At 30.6% G+C, this 15,830-nt stretch overlaps 3 protein-coding genes across 3 annotated transcripts; all 3 read right to left on the bottom strand.

Annotated features, from left to right (window-relative positions):
* Positions 1–4,710: 4,710 nt before the first annotated feature.
* LOC117934509 lies at positions 4,711–5,509 on the bottom strand. Its single transcript, XM_034856228.1, has 2 exons — positions 5,132–5,509; positions 4,711–4,960 (listed from the first exon to the last, which is right to left on the bottom strand). The coding sequence occupies exons 1-2, from the start codon at positions 5,448–5,450 to the stop codon at positions 4,944–4,946; spliced, it is 336 nt and encodes a 111-aa protein (XP_034712119.1). The 5' UTR covers positions 5,451–5,509; the 3' UTR covers positions 4,711–4,943.
* A 3,675-nt stretch (positions 5,510–9,184) lies between these two features.
* LOC117905608 lies at positions 9,185–9,895 on the bottom strand. The gene is made up of 2 exons (XM_034818494.1): positions 9,548–9,895; positions 9,185–9,388 (listed from the first exon to the last, which is right to left on the bottom strand). The coding sequence occupies exons 1-2, from the start codon at positions 9,867–9,869 to the stop codon at positions 9,372–9,374; spliced, it is 339 nt and encodes a 112-aa protein (XP_034674385.1). The 5' UTR covers positions 9,870–9,895; the 3' UTR covers positions 9,185–9,371.
* Positions 9,896–15,029: 5,134 nt separating this feature from the next.
* Positions 15,030–15,788, bottom strand: LOC117906783. Its single transcript, XM_034819983.1, has 2 exons — positions 15,461–15,788; positions 15,030–15,323 (listed from the first exon to the last, which is right to left on the bottom strand). Exons 1-2 carry the CDS (start codon positions 15,786–15,788, stop codon positions 15,307–15,309), a joined length of 345 nt encoding a protein of 114 aa, XP_034675874.1. The 3' UTR covers positions 15,030–15,306.
* Positions 15,789–15,830: the final 42 nt, after the last annotated feature.

Genomic DNA, 15,830 nt, shown 5'->3' with positions numbered 1-15,830 from the left:
ACCCACTTTCTTTATCCTAATGGGCTTGTGGAGAGGTGTAGGGGAGCCTTCCTAATGGGCTTGTGGAAAGGTTACGGGCTGTTCAGGCCAGGATCCCTTTATGTGCGTCACGTCCGCACATGCATCCTGCGCAAGGGGTCCCCCTCAGCACCTGCTTCAATCACCACTACAGCAACCGTGTTCTTCATTATGGTCGTTGCGATCCTACACCCATTTGGAGGTTTAGTTCAAAGTTCGAGTTGTACAATGCTCGTCTGTAGGGTGCATATAAGGTGAGATCTAAATCTTAAAGGTAGACCAATAGTTTCCTAATGTATTGAGCTCCTCTTCGAGAAGGGTGGATCTACTTTAAGGATCATCCATTGCCTCACGCCTCAGCCAACCATAAGTTTCTATTTCTTCTTTCTGTTCTTTGATTGCGTTTTTGGGCTAGGTAATTCCACTATTTTCCTTATACCCTTAAAACAACATTAATCCCAAGTCTCCTCTCCTCCTTACACTGTGCAGCACTCACTGTTGCACTTGCCATCCTCCCCTCCCACACACCCAACACTACCACCATCAATATCCCCAGGCCCCATGCTTTTCCCTTCATCACACCTGCCATCTCTCCTCTCCCACCAATCAAGCACCTACCCATATACATATATGCAGAGATGAGCCTCGGAGGCTACTCCTTTTTCGAATCCTCTCAAGTGCTGGTAGCAGATTTCTTTGACTCAGTCAATTCTCATCATTTTTCTTCCACCATTGCCCTCTTTGTTGACCTTTAGTTTCAAGGGATGAAAGCTTTTCTCACTCGTAGTTTTGCTCAATCAGTACGCAAACATTTACTGTTCTAAATGTTCCATTCATTAGCAATCACATGAAAGAAACGTCAACTGATCAAAATTACTTACAATTAATAGACTTTCAAATCTTCTCCTTCCTTTTTCTCATCTTCTCTCACATTTTCAGTGATTAATCTAACCAGGACCTTAGCTACAAATCTTACACAAGTCAACAAAATTGCCTATCTCATTAAAAGTCTCATATAATTTAGAAAGTTCACCGCATCAAAGCAAGCCTACAAAGAAAATTTTATTTCCAGCATGCGTAGTCTAGAGTCTATACCTGCTCAATTAATTGACAAAGACGAATTTCATACATAATAGACGTTGATTTTTCACTTAATTTAGCTGCATAAGAGGAGTAAGACAAATGTCTCGAGTGAGGTAGGAGGCAGGAACTTTCGGCCTGTCCTATTCTTTGTGGACATCCTTGTTAAAAAAGGATTTGGTAGTATGCGTTGACTCTGACTTGCACATATGGCACGCTAGGTAAGCCTGGACTTTTGGGGCCCTCAATTCATTTTGTTTCGAAGCCAACAGATTTTTCTTGCTTAATTAGACTCCTAAAGATGGGAGCTCCCAGCACTTATGTCTTAATATGATGTATGCATATGATGTATACCAGATGAAATACATGCTTAATTTGATCCTAGAAAAAATGGAATCACATGTGTGTATATATATATATATATATATGACGATCATATTCATTTTCACTCATATCTTCTTAACTAGCATTAATCGGATCTCTTTTGGTCATATGCATGCTTTGGTTAAATTTAGTTTATTTGATTATAAGCTTCTATGGTAACTATTTTTTAAAATAATTCTAAAAAAATAGTTTTTTAGAATTGTTTTTTAAAATTGTTTTCTGATTTTTATAGAATAAAAGTCTATTTGAAAACCTAAAATGGTTTTAACCTATTTTGAATATTTTAAATATGTTTTAAAAAAATTTTATATGTAGCGTTTAATTTTTAATTATTTTATATGTTTATATAATTATTTCTTAAAACAATTCTTAAAAAACAATAAAAAACAACTAAAATATGTTATCTGAAAATATTAATTTTTTTATTAAAAATTCTAAAATATATGTAAAAAAATATATAAAAAACAATTATTGCTCTCTTTCAAATATACGAAAATTATGTTTTAAAAATATCATTATTAATATTAATTTTTAATGAAAGTTTTATTAATTACTTTTAACAACTTTACTGAAATGTTGTATTATTAATAATAAAATAAAATAGGAAAATAAAACTAAAAATAAATTTAAATTATAAAAAATATTTGTTTTTACTTAAAATTTAACTTATTCAATTATAAAATATAAAAATTAAATTAAATTAGAAAATTTTAAAAGATATAACTAAAAATTTATTAATATGTCTATTGTGTTGTCCTTTTTTAAATTTTTTAATAAAAGAAGAAATAAAAAAAAAATCAAAATATTTTAGAAAAGAAATTAAAAATGAGAAATAAATATGACACTTGGAGATTTAAAGGGGAGAGTAAAAGATTTAGAGTAAAGAAAAGAGAAAAAAATATATAAAAATCAAATAATCAAAATGATGAGACCTATAACCACATTCATTTTTTTTTAATATGCTTCAACGATGGTTTTGTCTTTTATATTTCATGCCCTTAACATCAATTATACTAAATATTTGGACATTAGATTCATTATCTGTCTTAATTAGCTCTAAATCATTATTGTTAATATTATAAAATTTTTATTGAAGTTTATAGTGCCCAATAAATCAAAAAATGTACTTGGAGGAAGTTATCTTATCCTTGCTTTTATGTTAAGCTCTTTTAAAAACCATTAGTATTATAATCTAAACTTCTCAAACACTATTAAAAGGTTGCCTTAAAAAAAAAAGTTTTTTACTCTCAAAAGTTATTCCAAATAAGTATAAATAAAATTTCATTTATAGACATTTAGGAAATTATTTTTATATATTTTAGAAATATTCAAACAAATCTTGTGCAATGATACGAATTGTTCAAGGAGTCTCCCTTTATTGGTTTCTTTTTCTTCTTCTTTTTTTTTTTTTTATATATATAATCTGTTATATGTATTATTATTCACATTAAAGGAGGAAAAACTTAAGTTCTATTTATTTAGACTTTTTTTTTATATAAAGAAAATAGAAATTAGGTTTAAAAATATATTTAGAGGGCATTGTTTCCATTTTCATTTTCTCATAGCCAATAAAGAAAAGAAAAGTAAAAACACCAATTTGATATTTTAGTTTTTTTTTAAATGAAAGTTATATTTTCTAAAAAGTAGAAATCAGGCAACAAAATATTATCCAAAAATATAAAAGAAACATAAATATTCTACAAATAAAAGAAATATGAATATAATATATCTCGACTCAAACATTATCTTATAAATCTTATATATACAAAACATTATCTTGCATATATCAAAACTCAAGCATTATCCTAAAAATCTTATATAAATATTTTTTTCTAATGAATTAAATTGAGGAATGTGTAGGTAAATGCATTCAAGTCCTTGGGAAGGTAATAGGAATTATATTTTCTATCTTTATAATACCCTAGCTAAATAATTGGATTCGTTTTTCTAGGAATCCAACATCATCAATTATAGAATTGAGCAATTACAAGGATTGATACAAGGTATCATCTACAGGAAACTTGAGATTATGTTGTTTGTTTTATCTCGGTTATACTTTCATATAATAACAAATTTAAATCCGATAAATTTTGCATCTTCAAGTGTCAAATTTCAAGTGATTTATATAAATTAGTTGGGATAGTAATAGGGCGGGTTTGGGACGGATCGGCTTCATCCCAATCCCCTCATCTCACCAATTTATTCAAAATAAATTTCATTCTCGTTCTATTAAGAAAATTAAACAAGGTCTAACGGGGTGGGATAAGTATGCGAATTTCTCATATCGTCTCATCTCGCGTCATTTAACCTTTTTTTTTTTAATTTTAAAAAAATTATATATTTATAAATAATTAAAATATTATAATTTTTATAACTTATTTATTGAAATTTATTATTATTATTATATAACAAAAATAAAAATTAATTTAATTTAATTTTAAAGATTAATTTTATATATAATTGAGGTAGGGTGAGGGTGGAACAAAGCAATACCCAAACCCCCTGAACTCATCCTGAGTTTTTTTTTTTTTAAAAAAAAAAGTCTCTAACCCGTTCTTAACCAATTTATTTAAATTTCAAAATTGTCCCATTAAAGACGAGGTGAAGCAGATACCCAAAAAAAACTTGTTGTATTCTCATCCCTATCCCTATTTGTATCTAATCAAACTTGAGGTCTTAATACTTCTATGGACAAGTTAGTTTTATCTCAATAACTTTGTTCCACTTTGACTAATTATTTCTATATAATCATTCTTACATAATTCATAATTTGAAATATTATATCAATGTCTCAAAAAAAAAAAAAAGTACATTGCTAACAATAATATTAATTGATAGCATCTTCCCTTTAATTCTTTTCATGCAAGTAACAGAAATCTCTTTAATTTTAGGTATATCTATATCTCTTTTAAGGGTTATTGTTCAAGTATTTATGTTGGGCGAAAAATTTACTCTGCTCAAATATGACTGATCATATAGTATGATAAGATGCCTTATTTTTATTATATGGATGACACGATGTGATCCATTTAAATAGGTTAAATTAAATTATGATTTTCGAAACACATTGTTTGTGTCAAAATTGCTACTCGTGACCGTGATAAAATTAAAAGCCCGATGGACCACTTGTTTATTTCTCGCCATCCTGCTGCATTTCTGAACCATACTGCTGATTTGATAAATTGGTAGTGGGTCTGACATCCCTAAATTTGTTGAATGAACAGCCAATAAAAAAAAGTTAAAAAGCGGACACTTTTTATTATAGAACTCCATATCACACGATAAAGGGCTATAAAACACACTCAGATGCAGGGAAACCCATAAAGGAGATCAAACTTGGATTTTCAGAGTCATTTATTATCTTCTATTACTTCTCCAATACTGTTTACTACGCCAGAGAAAAAGTCACCATCTCTCTTTCCTTCTGCAGAGCAAGGCAGAAACCCCAGCAGGTTCATCTTTCAAGGAGTGGTGATGCCTGCAAAGAAATTAGCAATGGTCAATTAGCAGCTTAACGCATTTCTGTTTCAAGAAGCCATCCATGGAGTTGCTTCGTATTATAAAGCATTTTTGTATTTAAATTTACATTAGAGGTGGGGATATATGCAATAAATATAATTGAGAGATGGGGAAAGAAATGTGGACATACTCCCGCACTTGTAGTGACGAGGGACCTTCCTTCCACAACCTTCAATGAGACGTATAGCCCTGTTGACGTCTATAAGGGCAGCCAACTTAGGAGTAATCACAGGGCACACACACTCAACATGGGTGACCCTTGCCCTCTCGCAACAAGCGGGTGAGGGATCCTTCCCATACACCACTGGCTTGCATGCATTAATCGCAAGCCTCCTCTCCTCCTTACACTCTGCTGCACTCGGTGCTGCACTGCCCGTCTTCACCTCCCACATACCCAGCACCACCACCACCATGACCACCATCACACCCCATGACTTCCCCCCTTTCATCTTACCAGCTATCTATGATCTCTCTCCTTTCCTACAACCCCACAATGAGCACTTCACCACCAGCATCCTATCCCCACATATATAGAGACATAATGCTTGGAGGGCACTCCTAGTCCAATTCTTCCCGTACATGCTTTCCTGCCTTTTTTGACTAGTGACTGGTGAGCATTTTGGCATCACGTAGCCTCCCGTCCTTTTTTATTTGGAGTGTGATTTGGGTTTGCATTCCAGTTCATAGTATTTGACTTTCTGTATCAGTCCTTGGGGTCCTTAATCTACGTAGTACATACATATCTAGAATGGCCATTAGCCATTGAACTGGACCCCAATATATGAGCCCAAAATCACAAGAAGTGTAACCATCCAACCAATCCCAAATACGAAAATAGCTACACATCGTTTTCCTTAGATGATGGGTAGGATCAAAGATTAGTAACTGGTTTATAGGCAAACAAAACTTAAAATCTTAGTTTAGAGCATGCATGGTCAGGAATTCCGGTCTAATATTACTATGCTTAATTGAGTGATTGATGGAAACCATACTGCATAAAAAAAGGGCAAGTGGGAGAGACGCGTCTTGGAAGTGGTAGGAGGCGGAAATTTTGGTCTAGTGTCTTGTTTGTGAGATTCCATATATAAAATTTCATGGGTTGGATCATTACATTTGAATACAATGACTTTCGAGTAGGAGGTAGGTGGGTAAGGACTCTAGGGGATTTTGTCGGCCGTCTCCTTCCATGGATTTTTCCCTTCAACTTGGAATCCGGCCTGGTGCTTGATTTTGAAGATCATAGGAGGTGAAAAAGTATATCAATCATAGAATTATTAAAAATATTTTTATTTTTTATTTTTGAAAAATAAGAAATAAAATTCAGACATTTTTTTTAATCATGTTTATCTAAATTGAAAGAATAATTGTTAAAAAAATATATAGGTATTTTTTGCTTTAAAAATAACAAAAATAAAAATGCATGACATTTAAATTAATAACAAGGATAAATTATATAAATTAATCACTCTTGATCTTAAACATTTTTTTTAAAGAATGTAAATCTTTAATTAAGCTAAAACAGGACAGAATTAGAAATGTAATATAAGAGAGATTAATTTCAGGGAAAACAAATGTGAGCCAAAAATTAATATTTAACTCAATGATTGATTTATTTCTCTTTGAAATTGATATCATGAGAATTTTTTAGAGGGCATGTGCCCATTCGAGCACTAACTAAATCCATCGATGAACTAAAATATCAAACAATCTAATTTACTAAATATATATATATATTAAAAATAAATGATAAAATTCATGTGACAAGTACATGTCAACATGACATGTGATATAGACATGATTTTTTATTTTATATGATAAAATTCATGAAGGAAGAAGAATGATGTTATAATTTACCCTAATTAAACTAACATAACTTTTCTTCTTGGAATATTAGGGTCCTGTAAACTTGGGTGGTGTTTGTTTTTTTGGTTTTTTGCTGAAAACCATTTAGTTTTAGAATTTAGGTTGTTTGTTTTTTTACTTTTTCATGACTTATTATAAACTTTTTACTAAATAGAAAAAGGCAAAATATGTGGCTTTTTCTAAATAGAAAAAATGACACAATGGTTTTTTTTACTTTTTAATACTTAATAGAAATAAAATACTACAAAAACAAACAATCTAATATTTAATACTATTAAGTATTAAGGTTCTATTTAGAATTAAGTAAAAAAACAAACACCATGGTGTTTTCCAATTCCGTTATGACTTTGGTGGGACAAGATCAAAAAATCAAAATAAATAGTAGAAAAATCTAACCATGGTAGCAAAGTGGGGAGCAATGATGGTAGTTAGCCTGGTGGACACAACCCACATTTCTTTGTACAATCTCTGTGGAGTGTTTTTCCGAACCACTCATCAGCAAAGTGGAAAGCAATAATGGTGGTTTAATTAGTTTGTGGGAAGCTGAAACAGCCAACACCAAATGAAAAATCATCTACAAAATTAAATTGGGGAAATTATGTAAAAATGTACATAGATGAATTCATAACCCAAAAAAATCACTTTCATGTGGAGGACGTTATAAAAAAAAATAATTCTTATTTTATACGCTAAAATAGTTAATTTTGTGCATCTTTTCGAGGCGTCTCTCTGATCAGTTGAAGGTGGGTTGTCACCTATAGAAGGCAAATTGATATGTACACTTAATTAGACCCACGTAAACAACTATCATATCACATATCATCACTTCTACAACAAATATGTCAATTGAAATATTAATATGGTTTTTACCTAAAAGCAATAATGTTAGTAACTAAAAGTATCATTATAAATAAAATAATCTACTAACCTATTTATCATTCATCACCACTTCAACCACTATATTCAACATGTGACCTAATAACAATGTTAGTAACTAAAAGTACTACTATAAATAGCAAAATGTACTAGCATATTTAGTTTTTTTATTGTTATTACTATAACTTTGATAGCAATTATTAAATAACATGCCAAAAAATATACATAATGTGTTTTTTAAAAACATTATTCATTAAAAATAAAAATAAATTTAATGGATTAAATTTTTAATTAAACAAAAATTTACTCTCTTTTTTTACATATTTAATAAAAAAGCATTAATTTTTTTTTTCTTTTTTTTAAAAACATCAATGTATTATGATGGGAATTGTGTACTTATATTAAAAATTTTAACTTAAATATTTTAAATTTTAAATTTTACTTATCTTCAAATATTGCTTTTAAAGTTAACAATGATCATTACCAATTTTTTGTTAAATGAAATAAAAGATAAGTTAATATTTTTTTTATGTTATTTTTCTATTTTTATTTTGAATAAAACAAAAAAAAATAGTTTCAATAAATGTGGATAGTGTTTTTTTATTTTTAGTTTTTAAAAAATTTCTGTTTAATGTTCCATAAAAAAATTAAATAAAAATATAAAAAACGGGATCTATAATATAGAAATTATAAATATTATGAATAGGAAACAAAACAAAATATTATCTATATATATATGAAATCAATATTATTTAAAATATTAGTATTTATTTATTTATTAAATTATTAATTATTATAGGTGGCTATATTTTTATATTAAAAAATAATTTATTTTAATGCATTAATTACACATGATTTTAAAATAAAATTTTAATAAAGAAAATGAAAAAAAAATAATGAATAAATGAATTTTAATTTTAAAAAATAAAGTTTGCTTTTTAATTAAGTAGATTTTTAAAAATGGGAAAAAATAATATTAAAAAAAACAAAACAAAACATAACTTAATTCATTTAATTGTAATAATAATTAAAAAAAAAAAAACTTAATTTAATTTGGTGAGAACATGGGAACGGGGCGGCTGGGAGTGGGGAGCTAAAAAAGGATAAAGAAAAAAGGAAAAGGTGGAGCAAAAGGCTCAGAAATTAGGTCGTTCAAGTGAGGAAAAAAAAAACTAAGCCGAAAAGAAAGAAAAAAAAAAGAGGGAGCCTGTAATCAACTTTGATATTTACCTTACAATTCATTAACCAAGCATGGGATTTCTAGCTTGCCACTTTTTAAGAATTTCCTTTTATTAAGCATCCGATTTTTAAGACAACACTTGTTGTGTGAGTATGATAAGATTAATTGTCCCATTTGCCCATCCTGCTGCATTTCTGAACCATATTGCTGATCTAATAAATTGGTAGCGAGTCTGACATCCCTCAATTGATTGAATGAACAGCCAATAAAAAAAGTGAAAAAGCAGACACTTTGATTATGACGCTTGCTGCTTCACAATAAAGGGCTATTAAACACACTCAGATTACCATGCATGCCCTTGGAAACCCATAAAGGATACCAGTTATTTAATTTCTAACATTACTTTTCTCCATTAGTACCGAGCAATGCAGAAACCCAGTAGGCTCATCTTTCAAGGAGTGGTGATGCCTGCAATTAAGAAATTAGCAATGGTCAATTAGCAGCTTAACGCATTTCTGTTTCAAGAAGCCATCCATGGAGTCGCATTTTTGTATTTAAATTTACATAAGAGGTGGGAATATATGCAATAAATATAATTGAGAGATGGGGAAAGAAATGTGGACATACTCCCGCACTTGTAGTGACGAGGGACCTTCCTTCCACAACCTTCGATGATGCGTACAGCCTTGTTGACGTCTATAAGGGCAGCCAACTTAGGAGTAATCAGAGGGCACACACACTCAACATGGGTGACCCTTGCCCTCTCGCAACAAGCGGGTGAGGGATCCTTCCCATACACCACTGGCTTGCATGCACTAATCGCAAGTCTCGTCTCCTCCTTACACTCTGCTGCACTCGGTGCTGCACTGCTCGTCTTCACCTCCCACATACCCACCACCAACACCACCACCAACACTACCATCACACCACATGACTTCCCCCCCTTCATCTCACCAGCTATCTATAATCTCTCCCCTTTCCTACAACCCACAATGAGCACTTCACCACCATCATCGTATCCCCATATATATAATGCTTGGACGGCACTCCTAGTCCAATGGTTCTAGTACATGCTTTCCGCCCTTTTTTTTCACTAGTGACTAGTGAGCATTTTGGCATTTTGACCCTTTTTCAAGCCCTAAAGCCACACAAGATTTAAATATCTTAGTTTAGAGGATGGTCTGGAATCTTTAATCTAATAGTAATATGCTTAATTGATTGATTGATGGGGACCGGGCTGCATAAGAAAAGGGCAAGTGGGAGAGACTTTGGGGAAGAGGGAATTTTGGTTGGGTGTCTTGTTTGTGAGATTCCACAAAGAAAATTTCATGGATTGGATGCTTGAATTTGAACACAATGACTTTGAAGTGGGAGGTAAGTGGACATGCATTTTAGGGGATTTTGTCCCCTGCCTCCTTCCATAGATTTCTCATTTGACTTGGAATCCTGGTGCTTGGTTTTGAAGATCATAGGAGGTGTACTAAAGATACAAAATTTATATTTGTTGGTTACAAAAATACATGTGACAACACGTCAACATTACATATGATATAGAGATGAGTTTTATTTCATATGATAAAGTTCATATACCTATAAAAAAAATGAAGAGCTAAATTGTGAAGATAGAAAAAGGATGTTATAATTTCTCTCAAGTAAAATCATATAACTTTTCTTTTTGGTACATTAGGGTCAAAGTCGGTGTGTTCCAATTCTGCTAATGACTTTGGTGGGACAAAAATCAAAATAAATGGTGGAAAAATTAAACCATTGTAGATAGGTGGAGAGCAATGGTGGTGGATATTTTGTTGGACGATTGGACGCAGCCCACACTTCTTTCTTTCTACAATCTCTTTGGACTCTCTCTCCGAATCACTCATTAGCAAAGTGGAAAGAAATGATGGAAGTTTAATTAGTTTGTTGAACCAATGGTGGTGGATAGTTTGTTGGACGGTTTGACCCAACCCACACTTCTTTCTACAATCTCTTTGGACTCTCTCTCTGAATCACTCATCAGTAAAGTGGAAAGAAATTATGGAAGTTTAATTAATAGTTTGTTGAACCAATGGTGGTGGATAGTTTGTTGGACGGTTCGACCCTACCCACACTTCTTTCTACAATCTCTTTGGACTCTCTCTTCGAATCACTCATCAGCAAAGTGGAAAGAAATGATGAAAGTTTAGTTAGTTTGTTGAACCCAACCCACACTTTTTTGTACAAATCTCTTTAAGACGGTATCTGAAATGTGATCTGCTGGGCCACGAACGTCGAACTACTATCAATAGCGAATATTTCACCGTTCAAAATTCTTCGATAATATCTTTTTTTTATATATATAGGAGAATGTATTAAAAGTGCAACTCACGCATTATGGTACAAAAGACATACACAATGACTGTTAAGAGGTAAAAAAAAAAAAAACACTCTTTCTTTCTCTCTCTCTCTCTCTCTTTTTTTCTCTCTCTCTCTCTCTCTCTCTCTCTATATATATATATATATATATATATATATATATATATATATACACACACACACATGAATCCACATAGATAAATTGTTAAGGAAAGAAATTTTTAATCTTTAATATGATGTCTCTACATTTTTAAACACTTTTCTCTTTTCTTTTTTCTTTTTTTTTCTAATAGTCCAAAAAATACATAAGGGAACGAACGAACAAACTTTTTAAATCTTCTTTCACCTTCTACCTACAAAAGAACCATATCATCCTAAGAGAGTGTCCCTTATTGAGACAAAAATAATCTTAGGAATACCAAATAAAGAGAACATTAATAGTCATAAGATTTTAACCTTAACACAATGAAGAAGAATGTAATCAATGGATTTCGTCTCCTTTTTGTATAGGGCACACATGTTGACTAACAACCAATCTCATCTTTAGAGTCGATTTAAAGTCAACACCTTACTCCAACAAACCTCGCAAGTTAAAAAGCTCTCTTTATAAAGAATCTAGAAGTTTCAAATAATTTATTAAGTAAAAGAGAAGACACAATCTAATTCCAAAAGAAAGTAAAGGGCTTTTACAAAGAACTTTCTTTTACTATTGTCTTTCTAAAATCCTTCATCCTCCTCCTTCTCATTCACTGACTATCTTAGGAATTTAAATAAGAAATTCTCTAATACAATATCCAATTCCTAGTCATTCATTCTTTTACTCCCATAAATTTACTACTCCCGCTTCTTTCAATTCCATCAAGGCAAACAAGGGTAAAAATATCATACTTAAAGATCATCACCACACTATCTATCTTTCCAAAATTTCTCTACTCCCATCACCCATTGCGTGAGAAACTCTTGTATTAAAGAAATCCTACTCTTACTAATAGCTTTCCATATTCCAAATCCAAAAAAGTTTTTTACCTCACATGATTGCCACCCCATTTTGTCCTCCTTATATTTCCTCCTTATAACCTTTTCCTAAAGTGTTTCCCCTTCACTCGAATAACATCAATACCATTTGCAAAAAAGAGTTTTATTTAGTAAAGAGAGAGAATGAACACCTAATCCTCTTTTCACCCTTACCTTATAGATAGTTGACCACTTCATGAAACAAGATTCAGTAAGGCTCTTCTTCCCTAAAAAAATTCTTTTGAATCTTCTCTAACCTCAATCTCACAATTCTCGATATGGTGAACAAGGATATGAAATAAATTGACAAATTGGATAAAGTATTATAAATTAACATAAGTCTTCCCTCTTTTGAGATATATTGCCTCTTTCATAATGAATGTCTTTCATGAAACCACTCTTCAATCATATCCCAAACCACTTTTGATTTGTAAGAGACCCCTACAGGAAGACTTAACTAAGAAGTCGATAGTTATCCTATCTTACAACCAACTCTTCCATATTATCTACCAAACCTACTAAAATCATCTTAATCTACTCAAAATTTCTCTTTAGCCCCAAAATAGTTTTGAACCACATGTTTAAAATTATTTTATATTTTTTTCTAAATCCCCCCTATTTGGGCTTAAGAGACTCTTATGGGCTGAAAAAACCTAGCCCGAACATAAACCATGGTAATATTACTTATTTAGAGATTTGATTCTGGCCTTGTCTATATATAAAAAAAAACTGAAGCTTCATTACTTCAAACAAAATTGAACTAAATGTTCCTGTTGTGGATGAGTGTGAGCTTAATTCTTTACTATAATCAGGCTCACTAAATCTTACAAGAATCTCAGCAATATTAAAGACTTAGTTTGGAATTTTTACTTCAAATCAATTTTCTAAGCCAGAAAACACGTTTAACAAATTTTTGATAGAATATTATTATTATTTAGAATTTGTTCTAAAGAGAGATTGTTTTTTAGTATAATTTTAAGATGTTTTCAATTTTGTTAATAATGTTTTTTTAAGTAACAAATGAAAATATTTGATAATTTTTACATTCTTCGAATATATTTATTCTGTAAACAGAATTTTGTTTTTAAAAATAAGTGACAATAGTTTTCAAGAATTATTTAAATTTTTTTTTTTGAAAACTTTACCACCCTAAGGCTTTGTTTGTTTAATAGGAATTACAATGGAAAACCATAAAAAGTATATTTGCACCCAAAATTATATTTCATCTCATACTCCCCAATATTATATATCTTTTAGATGGAGAAAATCTAAATATTTAAAGTTTTAAGTACTTTCATTATATTTTTTTTCTCATGCTTTACCTGAAAATAGTAAGAGAATTTGAGATTTTTTTTTTTTTACTTGTTTTATCCATGGTTGGAAAAATCCGAAAATGTCGTCAATATTTCGTATGGTTATCGATGGTGGCCGGGCCACTGATTATCAATTGAGCAAAAATCGCCACAAAAAAAATTGGCGAAATAGGTGAAATATCGTGATATTTCAGTAAAATGTCAATATTTCGACAAAAATATCGTGCGTGAGAACGCAAGGGCATGGCCAAAAAATTGACGATTTTTTTGGAAAGCTCATTTTTTAAATAATATTTATCCGTATTTTTTATTATTATTTTTTTTTATCATTTGTCTTTTATTTTAAATTTATATCACTCTTTTATTTTATATATTATAACTTGATTTTTAATTATTTTTTATATTTATCTCATTAATCATATTTTTAAAACTTATTATCATTTCACTTTAATTTTTTTTTATATTTATCCTTTTAACTTTATTCAATTTTAAATGTTTTTATTTTGAAACATTAAAAAATAAATTTATTCAAAAATCGCTAAAATATAAATAAAAATAATAATGAAATTCTAATATTTTATAAATTAAAATTAATTTGATAAGATAAATTATTAATATAATTTTAAATAATTGTAATTATTTAAATAAATTAATATTAATAACAAAAAATTGTCATCACAAATTTATAATAAAATTTTTTAAATTAAATTTCAAATAAAATATTTTATGTAAATCAATTTAATTTTTTATTTAAAATGTAATAAAACATGTTTCAATAAAAGTAATTTTTAATTTTTAAAATAAAAGAATATAAATATATTTAAATAATTTAAGTTAATTTTTCTTTAAAAAAAATTATAAACACTATCTTTTATCATTTTTATATCAATTACACCTACAAAATAATTTTAATACATGTATTCTTACTTATTTTATCATTTTTTTTATGGTTCTTTAAATATTTTCATGAGTTTTTAATAATTTTCGTCTTATAAATATTTTTTTCAAAATATCTATTGATTACCAGTATTTCTAATATATTCCTAAAATTCAAATAAACATATATCTATGCTTATTGATATTTTCATCTATGATTTTATCTTTAATTTTCTAACAGCTTGTGATTCAAAATCAAAGCTCAAATTACCATAGCAACAAGAAAAATGATCCCTAGTTCATTCGTAGAAGTAGAACCTAGTGTCCTTTTTTCTTTTTTTTTCTTGGCATGCTTGATTTGAATTCAGACCTATAGATATTTGAGAAATACAGCCAAGAATTCTCTTCAGAACCCTTCTATGGTTAAGAAAATAATCGATGTGTTTTCTTCCTCTCTTTTTTTGTCCCCTCTGGTGCGACCCATTGGCATGTGATATAATTTTATGTAAAACCAAAATGTACCTGTTTGATGAAATTCTGAAGATTGAAAGCAACAATTACGCAAAACAAAACCATTTTCATTACTTTCCTTTGATAATTAATAAACAGTAACAGACAAATGATTTGGGTTGTTGTGCTTCATGTTCAGAATTTCCATATATAAGTCTCATTATTACAAGATTAATCAAATTTATTGCAAAATAGGATTCAGAATGATGAATGACTCTGAAAGGGCAGTGGCTCACTCTACTGGAACAATGCGTTTAGTAGACTCCATAACACACAGTAGTCCAAACAGCAACTCAATCTCCTCGTTCTGAAATTGATTCATTTTTATGGAAAGGTGATACCTGCAAATAATTGAAGGAAATTGTGTTAATATATACATATTTATATCCATCTCTATGCTTTACCCTAACTGTAGAGTGTGTGTGGATCTGTGAGAGTAAGAGAAAGAGAAAGAGAAAGAGAAAGAGAGAGAGCATACTCCCACACTTGTAGTGCCGAGGGAGCTTCCTTCCACAACCTTTAACAAGCTCTATCATTCGGTTGACATCCACAAGGGCAGCCAACTTAGGTGTAATCACAGAGCACACGCACCCCAGGTGTGTGACCCTCATCCTATGGCAACACGCTGGCGTCGGACTCTTGCCGTAGACAACTGCTTTGCATGCATTAATCCCAAGCCTCCTCTCCTCCTTACACTTGGCAGCACTCACTGCTGCACTTGCCATCCTCACCTCCCACACACCCAACACCACCACCATCATCAATACCCCCAGGCCCCATGCTTTTCCCTTCATCACACCTGCCATCTCTCCTCTCCCACAAATTGAGCACCTACCCATATGCATATA

This window comes from Vitis riparia, chromosome 2 (genome assembly GCF_004353265.1).
Source record: "Vitis riparia cultivar Riparia Gloire de Montpellier isolate 1030 chromosome 2, EGFV_Vit.rip_1.0, whole genome shotgun sequence".
NCBI lineage: Eukaryota > Viridiplantae > Streptophyta > Magnoliopsida > Vitales > Vitaceae > Vitis > Vitis riparia.
This window is presented reverse-complemented; position numbering and strand designations above follow the sequence as displayed.

Bases quoted from the DNA above. Each gene is read 5' to 3' on its own strand.
- LOC117905608 (XM_034818494.1), bottom strand. From the start codon at position 9,869: ATGAAGGGGGGGAAGTCATGTGGTGTGATGGTAGTGTTGGTGGTGGTG.
- LOC117906783 (XM_034819983.1), bottom strand. From the start codon at position 15,788: ATGGCAGGTGTGATGAAGGGAAAAGCATGGGGCCTGGGGGTATTGATG.
- LOC117934509 (XM_034856228.1), bottom strand. From the start codon at position 5,450: ATGAAAGGGGGGAAGTCATGGGGTGTGATGGTGGTCATGGTGGTGGTG.